This window comes from Thrips palmi, unplaced genomic scaffold (assembly GCF_012932325.1).
Source record: "Thrips palmi isolate BJ-2018 unplaced genomic scaffold, TpBJ-2018v1 HiC_scaffold_3, whole genome shotgun sequence".
In the NCBI taxonomy this organism is placed as follows: Eukaryota; Metazoa; Arthropoda; class Insecta; order Thysanoptera; family Thripidae; genus Thrips; species Thrips palmi.
In genome coordinates, this window is record NW_023144630.1 from 7,906,021 (window position 1) to 7,928,231 (window position 22,211).

The 22,211-nt window shown below is 46.2% G+C and overlaps 3 protein-coding genes across 11 annotated transcripts in view; 2 read left to right on the forward strand and 1 right to left on the reverse strand.

Annotated features, from left to right (window-relative positions):
• The window catches only part of LOC117648164, a 32,520-nt gene extending 22,971 nt beyond the window's left edge, over positions 1-9,549 (forward strand). For 2 of the 9 annotated variants that reach the window (XM_034390418.1, XM_034390424.1), the window contains 6 exons: positions 3,407-3,675; positions 5,407-5,562; positions 6,255-6,481; positions 7,443-7,602; positions 7,695-8,375; positions 8,590-9,549. In XM_034390418.1, the coding sequence (XP_034246309.1) occupies positions 3,649-3,675; positions 5,407-5,562; positions 6,255-6,481; positions 7,443-7,602; positions 7,695-8,375; positions 8,590-9,480 (2,142 nt within the window). In that variant the 5' untranslated portion in view covers positions 3,407-3,648 and the 3' untranslated portion in view covers positions 9,481-9,549. Of the gene's footprint in view, positions 1-1,980; positions 1,996-2,283; positions 2,422-2,573; positions 2,607-2,907; positions 2,927-3,226; positions 3,322-3,406; positions 3,676-5,406; positions 5,563-6,254; positions 6,482-7,442; positions 7,603-7,694; positions 8,376-8,589 lie in introns of those variants that run through there. The other 7 variants (XM_034390421.1, XM_034390419.1, XM_034390420.1 and 4 more) reach the window with 7 other exon arrangements.
• Positions 9,550-10,749: 1,200 nt separating this feature from the next.
• On the forward strand, positions 10,750-16,447 carry LOC117648350. Its single transcript, XM_034390846.1, has 6 exons — positions 10,750-10,884; positions 11,221-11,503; positions 13,402-13,583; positions 14,448-14,569; positions 15,079-15,243; positions 16,093-16,447. Exons 2-6 carry the CDS (start codon positions 11,223-11,225, stop codon positions 16,333-16,335), a joined length of 993 nt encoding a protein of 330 aa, XP_034246737.1. The 5' UTR covers positions 10,750-10,884; positions 11,221-11,222; the 3' UTR covers positions 16,336-16,447.
• An 832-nt stretch (positions 16,448-17,279) lies between these two features.
• LOC117648096 lies at positions 17,280-20,547 on the reverse strand. Its single transcript, XM_034390306.1, has 4 exons — positions 20,462-20,547; positions 18,714-19,025; positions 18,088-18,318; positions 17,280-17,514 (listed from the first exon to the last, which is right to left on the reverse strand). The coding sequence occupies exons 1-4, from the start codon at positions 20,516-20,518 to the stop codon at positions 17,407-17,409; spliced, it is 708 nt and encodes a 235-aa protein (XP_034246197.1). The 5' UTR covers positions 20,519-20,547; the 3' UTR covers positions 17,280-17,406.
• Positions 20,548-22,211: the final 1,664 nt, after the last annotated feature.

Below are 22,211 nucleotides of genomic sequence, written 5' to 3' on the forward strand. Positions count from 1 at the left end.
TAACATTAGACGGCAAAATAGGCCTTACTAGCCCGTGGGTCCGAGAATCACAAGACGCAGCTACGCATGATTTTGTGAAACACTTAGGAACTGTTCCTGCGAATGACAAGTGCTTTAGGGGACATTACATGAAAAAAAAAGGGTTTTAAAAAGTGTCGTCATCCGACAAAATCAGATACTTACAGAACAAGATTGGCACAGTAGGTCCCGATAACGCACGCTATATACATTGTCTATGCCCAGGGCAAAGCCTGGAGCGGTCAACGCCGCACTTGTGGATCATTTTTAAACCACTTAAGTTAATGTTCAGCTGCTTTCAGCGGGTGAAAAAGAAGCACACATAGATGAGGAATGTGATCAAACGGCCCGATTTTGAAAATAAACTGTAATTTTAGAGCCTAAAGGAAGTTTTACAGGGGAGCACCGCTCGCGTTAGCGTTCCAGCCCTCCAGCCGCCTCGAAAATAACCAGCCTCTGTTTTTTTGCAGTATCGTCTCGACCAACCCGACCAATCAGGACGCGGCGTTCACACGCCGAGGCATTTGGTGAGGTCGACGCTACACTTGTCGACCAGTTTTATACCCTTCAAGTCCATGTTGACTACTTTCAGTGAATGAAAAAGAAGCGCACATAAATGAGGAATGTCATCACGCGGCTCGTTTTAAAAAATAAATTTTAACTTTAGAGCCTCAAAGGAAGTTTTACAGAGGAACACCGCTCCTGTCGCCAACTGAGTGTTTGTGTTACACCTGGTATTATTAACAACACGCTTTTTAAAAAAATAAAAAACATAGAGACATAGATTTTAGCGGGCTAAATGGACGCAAATCGTCAAAATTAATATTCGAGAAGTTTTAAACCCGTAAATGTGGACGCGAAGGATGCCAACCAATCAGGGAGCGGCGTAACACATGGATCCCGCCTGGCCATGAAGCAGTTGGTCTATGGATATAGTTGATTGTCTATGTTTTCCTTAACTTAATACGACCCAACTATTCAACCCCTTAACTCCCTAGTAAGGCCAATTTCAACCTAAAGGTGTTTTTAATTTTTTTTTTACGAAACATCACAGTTCTAGGTGAACACGATCTTTGCGTATACCAATAGGGTAGTTTCGTAGATCCCTGAACCGGAAGCACACAGACGCCATGTTGGCGGAAGTAAATCCAGACTTGACATGGGAAAGAGACGTTAGTCAAACGTATCGGCCACATTTGAACATAAACAGTCGTTTGATACTTGTTTGCAGTGCATATGTGTTTCGCGTGCGATATTTGTACAGCTCGGCTATAGTTTTAGATCCGAAGAGAGGTTAGTTTCCGGCCAATTTGGCGTCTGCTGGTCCTGCTTGCTTCCGGTTCAGGATCTACGAAAGTACCCTATTTGTACGCGGTTTCGTACAAAAAAGGGGAAATATGTGCAGTTTTTCGTACAAAAAATGTACGAAACGTTCGTGTGCCCAAAAAACTGTGATGTCTCGATCAAAATTGTACATACCATTTAGTGTGTTCAAGAAATGGCGCGGTTCGCGACATGAAAATTAATGCAATTTTCCTCAACGTTCTTATGTCGTAAACAGAGGAAACGATGCAGACCGTTCGTGGGCAAGCCGCACTCAAATCAGGAAAATTAGGATCTGGTCAGGACCGGAAACCAGGGGCCACCGTACCGGAAACGCGTCTTTTGAGTGGCGTATCGAGGCGTAACGTTTCAAAGGATGAAAAGACATACACTTTTGGCCGAATAACTTCTTAAAGAAGAACCATACCACTTTTACCCTGCGGTTTGTCTTTTGACGAGCAATTTACTTGCGCTTCAGGTCCAGACCCCAAGCACCATAATTCTTTACCTCACTCTGGGAAGAATGGGGCTGAGCTACCGCTCCATTAATTGCGTGACGTACTTGTGGACACTTTTTGACCCCCCCCCCTTTTTTTTCACCACGTAACGCGGGAAACGCTTAGCCAGACCCCACCCGAGTCTCACGGCGGAACGGTACGCAAAATTTGACAGGCATACACTATTTTCACACATACATCATATATGGACTTCCGGAATGTGCCCCCCCAAAATTTTTAGCGAACCGCTAAGCTGTATTGGATCCCCCGTCTCTCATATACCACAGCGTTCCGCTAAACTCATTTTCCCAGTCCTACTTGAACCGGAGCGCCCTAAGCACGATCTCATGTGCCTGTCCCAGTTTCCACCGTTTCGACGTTGACTCACATTCATGCTCGATCTCTGCAGTTCGTCGTCACTTGGCAAAATCTCTGAGCAGGCCAGCGGCAATGTTGAGGAGATCCTTCCTCACCATCAAGCTTCGTCGTCGTCGTGCAAACTGAATCCTTCGCTGGCTCAGCGCGATAACCGAACGTCCGAGCTGCAACGCTGGCCGACCTGCTTGCTTCTGTTGGGTCTGCTGTACTGTTCGCGTCGCTTTCGCTCGCTCCGCTCCGCTCAACTCTGTCTCCCCCCTCCCCCTATCTTCCTCCTCCGCTCCTCCGCCCGCCAGGGTTCCCGGCAGCCGCTCGCTTCAGGGGGAAAGGGGAGGGGGAGGAGTTGGGTACACGCCGCACATTCCAAGACCGTCTGTGAGGTCCGCGGAGGTCCGTCAGTGCACAGTGGGCCAGAAGACCGGTGGGGGCGGTCTAAATCCCGGAGTGTTTTGAGCCCCAGAGTCGCTAAATGGGACTCGAAACGGACGTATGACCCCTCCAATGGTTTGCTCTCCGAACGAGGAATCCTTTGGTGGGGTCACTCGTTCGGTTCGAGTCCTGCTAAGCGACTCCAGAGCTCAAACCGCGTTGCCGCCTGCCCCGGTCTTCTGGCCCACTGTGCATGCTGTGACGTGGGGTGCTACCCCCGGGGCATCGAAGAAACGGCCCCGACCGGGCGACCGCTGCCGAAATCCCCTCCCTGGCGCAAGGTTTCCCGGAAGTCGTCCCTCTCCAGCCGAACGAGCGTGCCAAACTGCGCTCCCCTGCGCGGGAAAGTCCCCCGGAGCGCCTTGGTGTGTCCCCGGGGCCTTTCGGTCGCGGTTCGGGTACGCTGGTACGCTCGGCCACCGACCGAAGTCTCGAGCTCGAGTCAAGTTGCAAAGCATCATGGTAGCAAGCCGACCCAACCACTCGACCCAACCCCTTAGTTTTGAGTCCTGGGCTCTTCTAGCTCCGTCCACGCGTTTTTGATCGTGATTTGTTAAACAAACTGTTGGTACTTGTCGTAGCTGTGGACGAGAAAGGCAATCACTTGTTAGTGTTTGATCCGGAGGAGCCTTTTCAGCGCGCTTCCAGTTCCTTAGAAGCAGCCCTGTTTAAAAGGGTACTTAGTGTATTATGTTACGGATCCTGTGAGTGTTTGAGTGATGGGGATGTTTACGTAGTCATTCTGTTAACGTTTCTTTCAGCTGCAACTCCAGAGCCTCTCCGCGGCTCCGAGTGTGGCAAGCCTGCTGCTCTGCGTACGACGGCACAACCGCAGTCGCCACGGTGCAGTCGCTGCAGAAAGCAGAGGTAGGCGAGGCTGTTCGGAACTCTCCTGGCAGCAGTAGAGGACTCTAGGCAGCAGCGGGCCCCCCGCTCGCCTTCCTCACCTTCCCCGAACGGAGCTTGGCACTCGACACGGCCTTATTCCAAATCATTGGAGAACATGGCGACTTCAACTGCAACTGGAAGGGTGAGTGAGTGCGAAAGTTAGCGTAGGCTATCCTAGGGCAAGCTTGCCTGCCCCAGGGAGAACAAAATAGTCCAAATTATGTCAACATGACCTCAAAATGAGCGATCTTTGGTCAAAATTTGGTCCATTTTGATGTGCAAAAGACAGCTGATAACTCAAATAGTGTTTTTATGAATTCTATGTGAAAAGAGTCATCTCAACTTAACTGGGCCTTCATTTTAAAATAAGACGGATTAAAGAGGTAACTCCAAAGATGTATTTGAGAATTATAGACTACACAGAACTTAGCTCCTCTTGAATTGTCCTCAAGTTCTTTCTCATTTGCAAGAACTAAGTGCGCGTGGTCCCGTAGTCCATCCTAACGTAAAAATTTAAATCACAGAAACCATCTACTTTTGAAAATTTTCAGTTATTATACCTTGTGCTTTTTTGACACACATCCATTTGCTTGATTTATTTGTTAAGTTTTAGTTGATCCATGAAGTGGAAGGAGGGAATGACTCAATTTTCATCATTTTTCAGGAGAGACAACAGACTGTTTGCAGGGAAAAATGAAAATGAATAAATGAACGATGCTAATGGCCATTGGTCAAAAATGCATAAGTAATTACAATCAAACATTTTTAATGTGTATAGATTAATTCTAAACCAGTTTATGTAATTTTAATCTGTAAATTGAAATGGACTATGGAATCATGTTCACTTTGTTCTTCTAAAAGAAAATAAATTTGGAGGCAATTCAAGTGGAGCTGAGGTGTCCCTTGAGTCTATATTGCTCTGGTACATTTTTGGAGTCACCTCTTCTATCCACCTTATCTTAAAATGAAGGGCCAGTTAAACAAGTTGAGTTATCTCCTTTCGTCATTTTGTGCAACAGAGTCATGTGGACTTAAGCCGAGACCGTAAAATGGAACAAGTTGATTTACATCCATTGTTCATTTTATCCTAAACAACTGGGATTCAGTAAAATAATTTGGTGGAACGATGTGAACCATCCTGAGGCACTACAATATAATAAAAAGCTCATTTTGGAGATTAGTAAAGTTACTCCTTTCTTCTGCTTTTTCCAAGATAACATAAGCACACTTTTTTGAGTTATCATAGTGTTTTGTTGTCATTGAACGTCCCCAACTCCCCAACTGCAGAGAACGATTGTTAAAAAACTAGAATCAGCCTTGGAGCTGCTTGTCGCTATCTCAACTTTACACTCTCAATTAAGTGGGAAATGGAATCAACTCAACCAAAGTCAACATGACTCCGTTGGAAATATTGCCCACAGGAGATAGCTCAACTATTGTTTTTATGTATCTTTTGCAAAAAAGAATCAAGTCAACGTAATCTCCTATGGAACAAAGAGCCCAGTCCAAGTTTATACAACTCCGTTTCCTATTTTAAGGGAAAGTGATAAATATGAGAAATCCTCTACGAAGTGGAATTGGTTATCATTTATAACGTTCATTCTTTGAGTTTTAGTTTTTGCTGCGAACAGTTTTTTGTTTCTCCTGAAAATGGTCAAAGTGGAGTTACCCCCTTCTTCCGCTTCCTGGATCATTTTGTCACATTAGTTTCAACGTGTTGTCACGTTCCTGGAATGAAAGTGGTGTTAGGGCATAGTCTTTGATTAACCAGTGTACCCTTGAAAGTAGTTCCTTGGCAGCAGTTAGGCTCGACAGGAACAGAATCAACATTTTTTGTGGAGTCTCTCTCGACCGTTTCTTCCCCTGGTCTCAGATTTCTACTCCAATGGCTGCGGAGTGCTGCAACTGCGGCCAGAAGTTTGGCCCGCACTGCCAGCCGGCCGGGGTGCACAACTGCGGCCACACGCCGTGCCAGTCCTGCGTGGAGGCGGGGCCAGACTCGGAGAGCCGCTGTGGCGTATGCAGAAAGGTGAGGACCGAAGCGGGGCCGCAATTGGCTGTCTGCTTCTCATAAAACATTTTACACTCTCAGTCTCGTAGTGACTTTTTATCTCTTGCTAAAAAGTTTATTGTGCAATCGTAGTATGTACTGTTTTCTCTTTAGCTATGCACTATTTTGTTCATTGTATAATGTATTTAGTCCATTAAACCTGACTTTTTGTCATTTGCAATGAACTTTTCAATTTCTACATGATCTATCGACACTTCATCTCCAAAACGATCAAAATTGTGCATAGCTAAAGAGATAATAGTGTATGTTACATTTGCTCAAAAACCGTTACAAGCAAGAGAGAAAAATGTCCTCATAGGTCTGAGAGTGAAAAACATTTTACGTCTGTTTAAAAAACTTTGTAAGCGAGATAAAAAGTCAATACAAGGGTGAGAGTGTATGTACCAGCCAGGTACACACCAAATTAAAAGGCGCACTCAGACTCGTACTGTGTTTTTGTCAGATAACGTATGACATTTGTGCACATTAATAAGCGTATTAACTTTCTTGTTTGTTTCAGAAACATGATTTTCAATTTTGTCTTGTCGAATCTGTTGAGCTTCTTATCGAAATTCTATTATTGTGCACAAACTTCAATGAGTATTGATAAAATGTTAATTCAAGGATGCGAGTGCGGGTCTTAACATTTGGACATCTGTCTCCTTTCACAGAGGTCTAGGTGGAGCCAGATGGCCTGCAAGGGACTCGACGCCGGGTGCTCCAGTCAAGGCGGCCACCCTCTCCACTGCGACACGCTGCCCACCGATCAGTGCCTGGGCGAGCACAAGTCCTGCAAGGTGCAGCGCTTGACCCGGGACTCTGCTCGGAGCGTCGCCGCCATGCACGACGGCGTGGCCTCAGAGCTGCAGCACGCCCAGGAGAGCCTCCAGGGACTGAGGTAGGCACGCACGAAAGCCTTGGCCAAGTCAACCAGAAGGTTGGTTGAGAAAAGAGAAGTCAAATTGCTTACAGTCTTAATACAGAAATAATGTTGCTTATGTTACATCAAGTTTGTTTAACTTGTCTTAAAAAAGTCATAAAAAATCACCCCTATGGACACACTCTAGTTTCTATTTAATCATGGTGCCTCTGGACGGTTTACGTCAAATAAATTTATTGCGCTCCTAGCAGTTTAGTAGACTTGTCCCTCACTACGGTCTTAACTTCATTGTAAAACTCAACATTCCGCTTCCACTCTAAATTTAGCATTAAATAGAAACAACTAAACCCAAGTCAACATGACTCCAGTGAAAATATTGTCAATAGTAGATAACTCATCTTACATCTTTATGAATGTAATGTGTAAAGAATCAGGGCAACTTAAGAATCCTTCATTTTAACGACTTGAATTGAAGACCGTAAAACCACACCTGAGTACCTAACACTTTATGCTGACAATAGTTCCTCTTGACTTGTCTCCAAATTCCACTTCATTCAGGAAATATAAGCTTATTGAACCTGTTACCGTGTATAACATTCATTTGTTTAGTTTGAGTTGTCCCGTAAACAGTTTCATTTTGATTCTCCCGACAAATGGCCAAAATGGAGTTCCCCCCCTCTTTTCCGCTTCCTGGATATGTATTACTTGTCCTTCCACCGTGTACCTTGACTCCGCTTTTCCTCGGGACAAGGGGAATTTTTACACCAAAATTCATCAGATATGTAAAATTCATTGAAATTTATCAAAATTTGACTACTTCATCTAATTTTGACTAAAATTAATCAAATTTCGACTGAAATTCGTCGAATTTCGTCTGAAATTCATCGAATTTTGACTGAAGTTCATCAAATTTCGACTGAAATTCATCGAATTTCGAGATTTGTACACCGAAATTCACAGTGATTTCCCCTTGCCTCAGGACGTGGGCCAGTGCCGCCGAGGGCCGCCAGGACTCCGCCGCACTCCGTGCGCACGCGGCCAGCTTGGGCCGCATCCGAGGCGTGCTGCAGCAGGCGCTCCAGGACTTCGTGGAGGAGGCGCGCCGCTGCCAGGCAGAGGAAACCACTAGTTCGGACGAGGTAAGGAGAGGGCAGCGACCAGCACGAGATGCGTGCTCCATCTTGACAGCTCAGCAGTACTTTCAGTCATTGTTGAGGATTTTGTTACTAAGTTCCAGATCGGTACTTTGCTGGAGTCGGGCTCTTCTATGGACACGAGCCCCCTTCCACAGCCTGGCACTCCGCTGGAGTTTGGCACTCCGCTGGAGTCTGGCACTCTGCTGGAGTCTGACACTCCCCTGGAGTCTGGCACTCCGCTGGAGTCTGACACTCCCACTCCCCTGGAGTCTGGCACTCCGCTGGAGTCTGACACTCCCACTCCTCTGGAGTCTGGCACTCCGCTGGAGTCTGGCACTCCGCCGGAGTCTGGCACTCCGCTGGAGTCTGGCACTCCGCTGGAGTCTGGCACTCTCCTGGAGTCTGGCACTCTCCTGGAGTCTGGCACTCCCCTGGAGTGTGGCACTCTCCTGGAGTATGGCAGTCCTCTGGAGTCTGGAAATCCGCTGGAGTCGCTGCCCCTGGAACTGCTGCTGGCGGTGCTGGCCTACGTGCCGACGGAGCAATTGCTGCCCCTGCGGCTGCTGAACCGTTACTGGAGAACGCTGATCCTGGAGGAGCCACTGTGGCGCCACCGCCGCTTTGAGGTTCCCTTCGAATCTGGCTCCGGACAGCCGGCCATTGCAGCCATCCTGCGCTTGGCCCCGGCGCTGGACACGCTGAACATGCAGACTGGACTTTATGGTTCGTCTCACGGGCGTCTTTACCTTCAGGCTCTCGCCGTGGGCAAGTGCAAGGTACGTGTGCCATCCAGGGCACTGTGAATCCAGGAAAGTGACTTTACGTTTTTAATAATATCAATCTTGTCACGTTCACGATCGTGAAGGAATAAGTGTTGTTCCCCTTGGACCTTCCCCTTATTGCGAGAAAAACTACGCAAAGTCCTGATCGCTGTGCAAGTTTCGGAATCTTCTGTAATTTTGTTTTCTATATCTTGTGTGTTTTTGACAGGTCCGCTCTCTGCATCTCAGCTTTTCAGCTAACACGGTGTTGAACAAGTTGATCTCGGAAGTGTTCTCCGGTCGTAGGTCCACATTACGGGAGCTCGACATGTACCTTGACGGCTTTCAGGCTAACAGTAACCTAGTGCCAGCATTGGAGGCCATTGACGCTTTGGAAGAGCTGAAAACGCTGCGTCTCAGTACTCACAGGGGGCAAAGACACGGTTTTGCCTTCAAATGTCTTCGCCTGACGACTCTAGACATCGCGGTGGGTCTGGAGATAGAATTGGCTCGGGACCTCATCCGCCTGGGAAGAAGCACTCTGACCACGATCAAATGCGGTTCTCAAATGGACGAGCTGAAGACAGATTTGGCACAGTGCGAAAAGCTCACCCACTTTGAAGCCACCACCTACTCGGTGGGCGGGCTTGCTGCACTTGTCCCGCAACTGTCTCACCTACAGTGCATAACAATACACGTGTCTGGTGGTTTTTATCGCTTTGATGTGCAATGGTTCCAGCGGGCTGCCAAAAACTTTTCCGGAAAGATCCATCTTATTGTTTCAACTTATTGGTGCCATTGGAGTAACGTCACCTCGTCGGCGGACTGCCTACGCAACGTCCACAGAGTGACGCTTGAGGACAGGTCAAAGTCAAACGAGGCCAACCCACCTGGGCCCGTCGCAGAGGTCCTGCGCTCTCTAACGTCGGTGGAGCACCTCGTGTTGAACTTCAAGACGGACTTCCAAAGCGTGCTCGAGAGCTGGCCAGCATCAACGGTGCCTCGCCTTCAGTACCTCTCCATCTCAGCAAAAGACCAAGAAGACTCACGTGGCTTTCGGTCATCCATGACACAGGCTTTTAGAGCCTGGCGTCCCAGTCTCAACTTAAAGTTTCTGTAACTGCTTTGATCTCGAAACACATAATTGTCTCCACTTGTCTTCATAGGTTTATTAAATAAATGAAACCAATTTTTGAAAAGTTTATTTTATGCACACGTCAGTCCTTACCGATACGGTGTTTAAAGTGCGGAGAGTTTTGAGCAGCCATGATGCGGATCGATTTTAGTTCGCTTTCTCTGAATTTCGTAAACAGAGGGTTTGGTGTCCATATCTCGTGGATGATTTCCTTTGTAACGTACGGTTTCGAAAACCTGTGTATTCCGGACAAAACGTCTGTTACAAACTAATTTCCATCCGTATTTCCCACTTTAAGGAAATTTAGTAGAAACGTTACTTTGGTTCTCGTAAGATTTTGTTCGCTGCTCAGATCTGTGGGGGGAAAATCAGGGAGACTCATCCCTAGTACTAGAGTGGGCGTTTTATCTTCAAAAGTTGTTAAGAAAAAAAAATTCAAAAAGAATTACCTACAAAGTTTATTCAAAAATTGTTTTAAATTTATTCTTGAAAACTGTTGCAGATATAAAGCCTGTTCTAGTCGATACTATGACACAACAAGGGATGAGTCTCCCTGATTTCCCCCCCCCAGTTCTGAGTAAGTATGCAAACGAAATCTTACAAGAACCAAATTTTTAAACGTTTCTACGAAATTTCCAAAAGATGTCAAAAGTCACTTTACTTTATGTCAAAATGAAGCTTACTCAATTATCTAGAAGAGTTTTCAAACAGAAATCATGAAAGGCTTGATCCTCCCCCTTCCCCCAACCCCATGTTACGCAGGGCCAGAAACCCCAACCCTCTCTATCAGCGTAACGTTTTGGCGTTATCAGAAGGAGCTGTAAGGTTATTTATGAGCAGTGTAGTACACCCTATAAAAATTTTAGCAATTGACCGAATTGCAATAAGGTTGCGAATTCGGATTCGTCTTTGCAGAACAAACAAAATTGTAAATACATTTCAGCGCAGATGTACAGTTTCCATTGAGAAGTACGGTGGTTTTAACAGTGTGGTTTGTAAGGTTGCGAAGGACTTCCTTTCTAACTGGAAAAGTAATTCTTCGCGATGCAAAGTAGTCGTAGGAGAGTTCAAAATTCCGTGCCGGAGAAAACTTTCCAAGGATTTTCGAGTGTCCATGTTCCTTTTCTTAATCCGAGGCTCTGCTCCGAGAGACCCTCCCGCCAGAGATGGGCAAAGGGGACCTCTCTCACCCCTCTCGGCCAATCACAGACTTCTGGTACAGTCCCATGCGAAGCGGGAAGCCCGAATTCGCCGCACGAGGCTACGCAGGTGTACAATCTGGTGCGACACAGCGCAAGCCTGACTCTCTAGAGAGGCTCTCTAGGGTCAGGGTGCCTTTGTCTCCACGAAACTACCAAGCGCTGCCTTACGCGAAGAAGAAGAACAAAAGTAAGTCCAGACGTTCCCCCACCACCAGATGCGCATGCGCAGAAGCTGTTTTTAGGGCTTACTCTTGTTCTTCATCAGTCTCGTTAGGGCAAAACCTAGTCAAGTGCACAACTTTTTCGCCTGTAGATAATTTCTATCTATTTAGTATAGAATGTGAAATAGAAATTTATAAAAATGTTATAAATCCGCAATGAAGTGGCTTTAACACGAAAGTGATTTAAAAAAATTGCTGAGTATTTTCAGTCGGTTTTTCAGTGGTAACAGTTGTGCACTTGACTCGACCCTTTAGGTATTAAACCACTTTGATCGACGTCGGCCTTGTCACCGATGTTTTAGAAATGGCGGGCTCAAGGTGTCACGAATTCGACTTGAGGAAACTGCAGTGCCCTGCCACCTGGGGCAGCGGCCACCAAGCGCTCGTCGGGGCCGAGGACTGCCTGGAGAAGCTGTGCATCGCGGCCACGCCCTGGGCGGGTGTGGTGGAGCGCCTCAAGGTGGCGTGGAGCTTCTGGGAGAACTCGCGTCGCGCCGAGGCGACCGGCCTGCTCGTGGAGTGCTACATGCGCCTGCTGCCCCAGCAGGAGTTGCATCAGAACTGCGATCTCATCAAGGACTACAGGTACACCATCGCCTGACTGACTATTTTAGGCCTTAAAAACAAAATAAGTTCGTTACATCAAAGTGTGTTGAGCAAAGGCTTACAAACAATATATGTACTTCGTAATTTATGAAGCACTTCTTCGTATCGCAGACTAAACAGTTTTTGTGCCTGACATACTTCGTAAGGTTTAAAGCAAGCAGGTATTCAACGATCACCGTGAGAAAAAAGTACAGAAAAAGTACGGAACATGTCTGGTCAATAATTTGCCTGGACCGTCCGTACTTGCCAACTACGGAACTTCCGTACTTTTTTTTCGCACACACCAAATGTTATGTACTTACAATTTTGTACAAGACTTCACATTTTTTTAGTGCACACGAAATTTTTGCTCAATTTTTTGTACGAAAAACTGCACATCATCGCCATTTCAGCACAAAACTGTACAAAACTTTTTACAAATTTGTACGAAAAGTTCGTGTGCATCAAAAACTGTGATGTCTCGTTCAAAATTAGTACAAAAACATTTAATGTGTACTCGTTTACATGGGTTCATGTGGAGCAAGTCCGGACGTTCTGTACTTTCCTCCGTACCTCCGTACTATATCTTTCTGTACCATTTCCGTACAAAAGTAAGGAATTTTTTTACAGTGAATACGACTTGAAAATGTGAAAATTTTGAATGTGAATTTTCTCCCATTTGTTTGAATGCGGTGTGACATTCGTTTGAACGTGACGTCCGTTAATTTCGGATGACACACGCTTACACGTATACACAAAATCGTGCAAGTCACACGTTCAAAATTCTAGGTATACATATACACTGTGAGAAAAAAGTACGGAAAAAGTACGGAACATGTCTGCAGGGCTGGGAAATACCTAGGTAAAAAGTACCTAGGTACTGTACCTAGGTACTTTTTTGGTACCTATAACTGTACCTAGGTACTCAAGTCACAATTGTAACTGTACCTGTACCTAGGTACATTTTGGGCAGTAACTTTACCTAGAACTGCAGGTACTTTTACAGGTACTTTTGGGCGCGAATGTAGGGAAAGACGGGTAATGAGATGCGCTCACAACAGTGCGGGGATAAAGAGAGACACTCAGAGGACTGCCTGTTTTCGGGGAAGAAACAGATATTCGGCCCCCTCCCCTTTTTATGTGCCTCCTTCGGGCTCCATGTGGCAGGTCTGGTCACCGCACGCACTGCCAAGGTGAACGCAGAGGACTTGCACTATGAAACAATGGACACATCTCAGCAGGGATCATAGGGTTTGTCCCTAAAATGCGTTACCGGAACCATCCCATTATAGGAGCGAGGTCAAGGATGGTCCCTGGAGCCGCCGACGATGCGGCGTGACGAATCGGGGTTGTAAACAGCACACACGTTGGCATGAAAAGGGTCATTGACGCAAGAAAGTTTAAAGGGACGTAAAAGTCGCGCGAGGTTTGTTTTGGTTGCGTTCTGGGCGGATGTGTTGAAATATCAAAATATCTGAAAGTACCTGAAAAGTACCTAGGTATTTTGCCAAAGTACCTGTAACTGTACCTAGGTACTGAGCTCGATCAAGTACCTGTAACTGTACCTAGGTACTTTTTTGATCCAGTATCTGTATCTGTACCTAGGTAAAAATATAAAGTATCTGTCCCAGCCCTGCATGTCTGGTCAATAATTTGCCTGGAACGTCCGTACTTGCCAACTACGGAACGTTCCGTACTTTTTTTCCGTACCCATTTACATGGGTTCCTATGGAGTAAGTACGGAACTTTCCGTACTTTTCTCCGTACCTCCGTACCATATTTTTCTGTACCATTTCCGTACAAAAGTACGGAATTTTTTACAGTGTAGTGTGTGCTTAACTCTGCCGCAGTGCGAATTTTCGCGTTTGCTATCAGCTCTCTCTGTCCTTGTCGCGCAGGCGTGCGCTGCGGCTGGTGCTGGACTCGACGTGGGCGTCGATGCGGGCCGCTGTCGTCTCCGACAAGACGGACGCGGACTACTTGAGGAGGTTCATCGCGGCCGTGGAGCCTGCGAGCCAGCTGGACAACAAGCAGCTTTCCGCCGTGTACGCGCTGCGGGGCCGCCTCACCACAATACGCGGTGCGTCAATTTTCCGTTGTCGTGTTTAACAATTACGTTACGTAATTTTTGCACATTTATTTATCCCCCCCTTTCCCCCTTTTCCACCGTGTAACGCGGAGTTGCGCCTGGCCAGGACCTCTCTCACAGCGTCACGTCGGTCAAAATTTCTCAGCTTAACAGTGTACACTCTAAATGTTAATGTTCAATTTTGTACGTGCTGATGCATACTTTCGAACTTATTGTGTGACGTTTTGCTTAAGATTGTGCTCAAATATGCATTAATTGATTCATTTTACGCATATCATTGTGAAAATTCTTCGTACGCACGAAAATCGTGCAAGTTACACGTATGAGATTCCACATAAACATTTAGTGTGTATTTTTACCCTTATTTTTTGTTTGTACGTGTTAAAATTTGAGACGTACAAAAATTTATGTGTCTTATAATTTAATGTGTTTGACGTAGCGTTACACTGGCTGGAAAAATAAATTGGAGTGGAAGCATTTGAAGTGCTGATTCGATTATTCAAACCACTCGATATTGAATCTTCCAGTTCCCTGTACGAATTGAATCAAATCACACTGCAGGAAATAACCGCAACAAAAGTACACAAATTTCTGGCCAATTTTTTATCAGGAATTTAGTGTACTTACTTATCAAGTACAACAATTGTTGCACAATGGAACCGTCATGACGAGTGCTGCGCAGTCCAGGGCTCGTTGTGTTTTGTTCAATCCTCGTTGTACTTTCTACCATCCCTGTTGTACTTTTATTGTACAGTTTTTGTTGTACTATCCACACTTCGTCTTGCAGTGCAGGGCCGATTACGATTACTACGAATACTTCGCACAGTCCTGTAAGTTCTCCTTGTTTGTGTTCAGAGGAGTCGAAGTGGTTCCGGAAAGCGATCGCTCTGAATCCCGAGGAGGGCGAGTGGCGCCATCTGCTCGGCTGGGTCATCCAGGAAGGCCGGAAGTGCCGAGGGACGCCGTCCAGTGAGGAAGTAAGTTGCACAGTGGGCCAGAAGACCGGCGGAGGCGGTCTAAATTCCGGACGCGTTTTGATGTCCAGAATCGCTTAATAATGGGGACTCGAACCGAACGGGTGACCCTACCAATGGATTGCTCTCCGAACGAGGAATCCATAAGTGGGGTCTCACGTTCTGGTTGAGTACTGTCGAGCGACTCTGGAGCTCATAACACGTCCAGAGTTTCGGCCGCCGGCGTCGGTCCTCTGGCCCACTGTGGTATCATCTTTTTATAATAACTTTCCAACAATAATTGATTGAATTGCCTGGCAACACTGCAGCTCACTACTTCTCTGACTTGGTGACTGCAGCTCACTACTTCTCTGACTTGGTGAAGTTTCAAATCCATGATCCGAGGTCGTTATCTCAGATGGCGTGTCCCAACATGTGTTCTTGCACGGACAAGGCACCTTGTCGGGATCAATCACCCAATTCCTTTTTATCACTTTATTGTTTTTGTTGTTGACGTAGCCTGTTGTTTTCAGATGAAATTGCTTCGAGATGCGTACCGTCTGCGGAAGCACCCGGACACAGTGCTGCGACTCGCGAGGTCCCTCACTGACTGTGGCCCGAAATCATTTCCGGAGGCCAGGACCCTGGTTGCTGAAGCGTTGCAGCTGTACCCAGACCATCCACGTGTCCTCTCGAACGTAAGTACACTGTGAAACCACGTGGAAATGTGGAGGAGTGGAAATTTTCAGTCCCCACACTTGTAAGTGCAGAGTTTGTCATTCTGCAGTGTGGAGACTGCAAACTTCACACTCCAAGTCGTGCACTGAGAAAACCTTACGAACTATTTAAGGCCTTATAAAGGAAAGCAGCTTTTTAACAAAGTATGAGCGTACATAAGCTTTCAAAGAAAATTTTGTAATTTACGAACTATTTCTTCATGTAACATAGTAAATTAGTTTATGTATACGCGTGGAGAACCACTCCACTTAGTTTTACAGTGCATGGCAGAGACTGCTACACTCTGAATACCTTACAGACTATTTTGGGCTTCACAATCAAAAGTAGCTTGTAGTAAAGTATTTTGAGCGTGCAGAAGCTTGCTCAGAAAATAAGTAGTAACCGACGAATGAATTCTTCGTATAACGAACTCAAATTAGTTTGTTCTTTACATGTGCTCAAAATACTTCCTAAGGTTATAAGCGTGTTGATCGCGTCAATATACACACTTATCATCTTACGATGGTAACGCGAACGTAACATACGCTGAAATCAAAACATGCGTATTACGCTGAAATGTCATCGTACTACAATCGCAACCAACGTACCTTACGTTGACAACGTGCGTAATACGTTGAAAACTTGCGTATTACGTTGAAAATCCTGCGTACCTTACGTTGACATTCGTGCGTATTATGCAGGTTGGAAATTGGTCGTACCTTACGATGGAAAATCATCGTATTACGCACGAAAACCAACGTAAGATGATGAGCGTGTAGAGCGAAAACTTCAAAAGTAACCTGTAATTGTCCTTACTGATTTGATTGCAGGTCGCCAACATCCTCATCCGACTGGAGGGACTGACCTCCGCCGGGCTGCGCCAGATACGCTCCCTCTACCAGCGAACTCAGGATGTCGTGGGGGAGCGGGCCTTCATCCAGATGAAGCTCGCCACCGTGTGCTTGTCGACCGGAGAGAAGGCGCAAGCTCAAAAGCACTTCGACACTGCCATGCGTCTCAACCCCAGCGCTTGTGCGCAGTTTGCTGTCACGTACGGACACCTCATGAGCTGAGGACGGACTCGCGCCTCCGAGTGGCGATTCCCTTCGCTTTGCCTAATGAAATCTTTGTATTGATTCTTGAATCATTGTCCTTGGAGTAATAAAGTGAAGAATGATGTGGAAACGGCGCACCCTATTAATTTTACCTTGTTTCGGCTGCCTTAGACTAGGGCGACTAGGGTCGAACTCTTACTTTCCTCAAAACAATAAAAAATAGAAACTTTGTGTTTTCAAAGTGTGTTTTTGGGAGGTGTGTTTGGCCCTCGTTTAGAATGATGACCTCAACTTTTCTGGCGATCTCTTTGCGGCATCCTGATGATGCACTCTTTAAGGAAAGACGAGAACTGAGGGAACCAGAGATCCTTAACTGAACATTTAATTAAGACTTCTTTCATAACGTAACACAAGACAATTTTCGCTGAAGGTGAAGGTAACACTCTCATTGCAAGTACGTGACGTCATGTTGAAACGAACGTGACTAAGTGTGAACGTGACTAAGTGTCACGTTCGTTTGGATGTGAATCGGCGAAAAATTAGCTTGTTCACGTTTAAACGAATGCGACACAATGCTCAAACGAACATGACATTTTGTCACGTTCGTTTCAACGTGATGTCACGTACTTGGATTGAGAGGGTATGGACTACTTCCAAATACAAATTCGAGAAGCTAGGAAAATAACTTACCGTTTTAGAAAGATGTCTTTAACGCTTACGATAACGTTGTCATGCCCTTCGGAGTTAAGTTAAGGATCCGGAAGGAAACCCTTTGCACGTGTGTCGTATGCTGTGCGTTCGTCAATTAGAGGCATCGTGACCACGAGTTCGAAGAGTGAGCGTTCCTAGCGACCGCCACATATCGACCTGCCCTACTGGACTGCGACTGCTGATCCCGGCACCCACAGCGGAAGTGAGAAGCCGCTTTGAGGCGATTGAAAAACGTGAAATCTTAAGATTCTTTCATTTTTATTCCGTTTGTGTTCGTGGTGTAATCAGAGAGTGTACAATCCCTTTTGAATCATTCGTTTGAAAGTTCCCTGTAGATCTTCGGCTAGGCAGCAGGAATCATCTGCGAGAGTGGCGGAGCTACAGCGCCTTTGTTTGCGCTGGAACTGCGATACGGAAAAGAACGTTGTCTGCGTCGGTGGCGAACTTCTCCACCAGTCTGAAGTGCCCCGTCAGCACGGATATGAGCTGTAATCATAATAATGTCATGAAGTGCAATGCCTTCCCATTCCCATGCGTTTGCGGGACTTCGCAAATTGATGTGCAATCCCCCCATAGCAATACAGTACAGCGCGTTGCGTCCCGCAATAAGTTACAGATCGAGGGGACTCTCAGAGTCGCTAAACAGGACTCGAACCGAACGTGTGGCCCTACCAATGGATTCCTCGCTCGGCGAGCAATCCATTGGTGGGGTCAGACGTTTAGTTCGAGTTCCATTTAGCGACTATAGCGCTCAAGGCGTGTCAGGGATTTTGGACGCCTCCACCAGAGTCTTCTAGCCCACTGTGCCTCGTCCGAAGTGACACCAAACGGTTAAGACGACACTGGTGAAACAAAGGCAGTTAAATTATGCCCTTGAAGGGCGTAAACGATTTACGCCCCTGAAGGGCATAATTCGTTAATGCCTTAGGGAGGGGCATTAAAATTTTGCTTGAGGCATAAAACTATTTATGCCCTTGGGAAGGGCGTAAAAGAGTACTTATGCCCTTAAGGGCATAATTTTTATGCCTTCGTTTTACCAGTGGAGCCTCTAAAACGAACCTTCTTTTGGTTGTTGACGAGGTGAAGCAGCATTCTGCCAGCCGACTCCCTCACATTCTTGCGCACAGTCGCATTCTTGGCCACCTGGCTCGAGATGGTCTGGAATGCCCGACGGAAGGTGGCCCTAGTGCCGGCGTTCATGCTCAAGTACCGGCTCTCGAGCTTCACGAACAGGGTCTGCTTGACCTTGCGCAGTGCCAGGATGGCATCCTCATCTCCAGCGTCCTTACTCTGCAAGGGTTCATCAGTTGAGTGCCATCGCCCTTGGACACTGTTATTCAACAAATCACTGGTGCACCCTTAAAACCTTTCTGCTCGTTGTACTACAAATAAAACGAAGGCTTCGCAGCCCACGAAGGAAATCGTTTGCAATACGAACGATTTTGTTTGTAATACAAAGGAAAATCCTTCGCAGGCTGGTTCTTCGTAGGCTACAAAGGATTTTTTCCCTTGTATTACAAAATCGTTCGTAGTACAAACGATTTCCTTCGTAGACTGCGACGCCTTCGTTTTCTTTGTAACTTTATCACAAGGAGCAGTTCTTTGTAGGGTTCTGAGAGTGCAACCATGAAACAAATATTCGCTTCACGAATAAATAATCCATTGTTGTGGTGATCAATTCTCACCCCGGGCTTGAGCCTCTCGTTGATGAGGCTCGTGTAATTTGCGACCAGTCCGGCGACCGCGGCCGCCTCAGCGTTCTTGAAGGAGCCGTCGGAATCGAACCTCGTCGCGGTGAGCTTCCTCAGCAGCGCGATGGCATCATCCACGGCCTTCTTGGAGGCGGCCTCGGTGTACGCAGCGGCTTCGCGTTTGACGGCAGCCTCGAAGCTCGCTTTCATCACAGGGCTCAGGTCCGCCCACTGCTTCAGCAGGACGCCAGGGAGGGCCTGCCCGACCTTCTCCACGGCGGCCGCGGATGCTTGGAGGGACTGCTCCTGCAAGCGGAACATCCCAGCTCAGAGAGCGAGAGCCAGGATTCAGGCGCTCGGATTCAGGGGGGAAAGGGCGCCTGAAAGTTATGCAAAAAGTCGCACATTGGCCCATAGGTAGGCAACTTTCGCGACTTGTCCCGGCCACGGGTCTGCCCGTTTGTTCCGACAAAGTCAAGTGCTACTATTTCACCCAGTTTATCTCGTTGAAATTGTAAGCGCCTGCAGGCGTTTCTTAGTCTAGATGGGTGAGCAATAATCTGTTACAAACACGAGCCGAAAGACAAAAAAGCACGATTACTTCAAATTTTATAAACTCTGTAACAAACTGCACGCTTTAAACCGCACGAAGTATTTTGAGCATACATAATATAAACTTAGTTACTTAGTGCTATACCAAGAATAGTTCGTAAATTACGAAGTATTTCTTTTTGTAAGCTTATATATGCTCAAATTCTTTGTTGTAACAAGCTGCTTTTCTTTGTAATGCCTAAAATATTTAAGGTTCAGCGTGTGCCTCATCCCCCTAAACGCGTTTCTAGAGCGCATCACGCCTTCGTGTTACCTAGTGGAAGCCACGTACTCACCCCAGCAACAGGCTCACTGGACGACGTTGAAACATCGTAGCAATTTGCGTTCATTGGTTTGGCAAACACTTTGTCATAAGCGGAGCGAGTTCCTGGCATGAGAATAGCCGCTGACATCACTGATGAAATTCATGATCAATTGAATTTTGGGTGGACCAATTTACTACTTTCATGTTGTGAATCGAGAAATTTTCCGTTCAATTTTGAGAGTTTCACCACCCACCCACATTTGGTATAAACAGAGTCATGGGAGATCGCTACACCTTTCACCAAATTGGGGAGACTTTTGCAAATTGTCAAACTCGCTCTGAATTGTAGAAGTGATCCCCAAAATCTGCTATTATCTGACTTGCATTCCGTGACTAGCGGAGCAGACCAAGGGCAAAACAAGGAGGACTGTCAGAGACCACATGCAGAAGTTCTGTATGCGTTCCTTTGGGTTGGAACTTTCCAAACTTTCGTCATGGCAAGCATTAAATGTCGTGAGCCTCGGGCCTTGCACCCGTCCCTGCCAGCTCGCTTGATGGCCGAAGTAGCTTTCTCAGTAGGACTGCAATTTGCTGACTTTGCATGGTGGGGTGAATACTTTTCCCAAATAGCCAACAGTGAGAGCGGCTAAATAGAGGCTACAAACTTAGTTACTTTGCTATACCAAGAATAGATCGTAAATTACGAAGTTTTTTTCTTTGTAAGCTTATACTATATGCTCAAATTCTTTGTTGTAACAAGCTGCTTTTCTTTGTAATGCCTAAAATATTTTTTAAGGTTTTCAGCGTGTGCCTCATCCCCCTTCAACGCGTTTCTTCAAGCGCATCACGCCTTAGTGTTACCTGAGTGGAAGTCCACTGAACATACCTCACCCGGAGCAGAGCCAACGAGGCTGGCAACAAGGAGGACTGTCAGAGACCACATCGTAGGAAGTTCTGTAATGCGTTCCTTTGGCTTTGGATACTTATAACACTTTCGTCATGGCGAGCGAGCGACTGTGTCGTGAGCACTCAGGCCGTGCACCTGTCCACTGCCCACTCGCTTCATGAGAACGAAGTAGCTTTCTCAGTAGGACTGCAATTTGCTGACTTTGCATGTTGTGAATCGTGAATTCGCCGTTCAATTTTCAGACGTACACACACGCGCACTCAGCAACAAAAGAGTGAAAACAGAGATCGAGTGGGTAAATCGGCGCGTGACACCGTTTACACACATAATTGTAGTACCATTTTTGGGTCAAATGTGTCAAATTTTGGCATTTTAATGCCGTCATAAACGTGTGATATCCCCGTAATACTGCGTAATCGAGTACTCTGTACATGAATTCTTGAAGTGTTAACCCCCTCGACAGAGACGATTCAGATTTGATTTTTATCAAAAAGCGTCGTACGGGTTTTGGTATGATTGCTCTTTCTTCGTCTTTTTTTCTCGTCTTTCGATTTTGACCGTCATTTAGTTTTTAACATTCATGATGTACTCTCAATTTTTCGTTTGTAATATTACTAATCGATAGAAGATTTCTCCCTTGGAGCGCTTTTGCCACTTTGGAGGTTTAACTGTTTTGCAGGAGTCAAGCTCCGAAAGTGATGGACCAGACTTCGAAACCCACTGCAAAAAATTCCGTGGTTTGGTACGGAAAATGTACGGACCTTCCGTACTGGTTCTCTGTGGTCTCCATAAGGATATCATGTAAACTGGCACGGAAAACATGTAAAGAACTTTCCGTGGTTGGCAAGGTGCGGACGGTCCAGGTAAAAAATTGACAAGACACGTTCCGTACTTTTTCCGTACTTTTTTCACAGTGCCTCTCAGAACGTATTTGGTACGATCGGTAATATAAATAACCGTTCTTTCAGCTCATAAAGGTACTCAGAAGGAAAGGTAAAATGTAAGTAAATCGGGCGGAACGGTTAAACGTAATTGTAACCATTTGGTAAAGGAAAGTTGGACTTTCAGCCTTAAACTGTGTATCCCCGAAACTTCTTACCGGTACTCTACATGAATTTGATTGTTCCCCTAACAAAGATCAATTGAATTATTTAAACTCTCCAGGAATGCGGCGCGTTGCTCAAAGGAACGCGACATTTTGAAACATTCGTTTTAACGTGATGTCACGTTCCTGGAGTGAGAGTGCACGAGCGTACAGTCTTCCAGGTCCTACGGACAAGACTGAACGGTCCTACACTCTACAAAAAATGTCCTCTCAACGCCGTCAATTTATTACCAATGTTTGCTGTTATGCAATTCACGGCGTTTGCTGTGAACTAGTTCACGGCATTCACTGTGATCTCGGTTACAGTGTTCACTGTGATCTGGCCACAGTAAACGCCGTGAATTGGAGCCTGATTTGCAGTACTTCGGTGCTCAGCGGCGTCAAACTCACAGTGTTTACTGGGGACCAGGTCACAGTGAACACTGTAACCGAGATCACAGTGAATGCCGTGAACTAGTTCACAGCAAACGCCGTGAATTGACCTACAGTGAAAACTGGTAATAAATTAACGGCATTTACAGGACATTTTTGTTAGAGTGTACGGAGAGTATTGTACGTCATACGTATGATAACTGCAGGAGCCTACGGAGAATCTTGCCAAAAAAATTAACAGAATTTTACGTA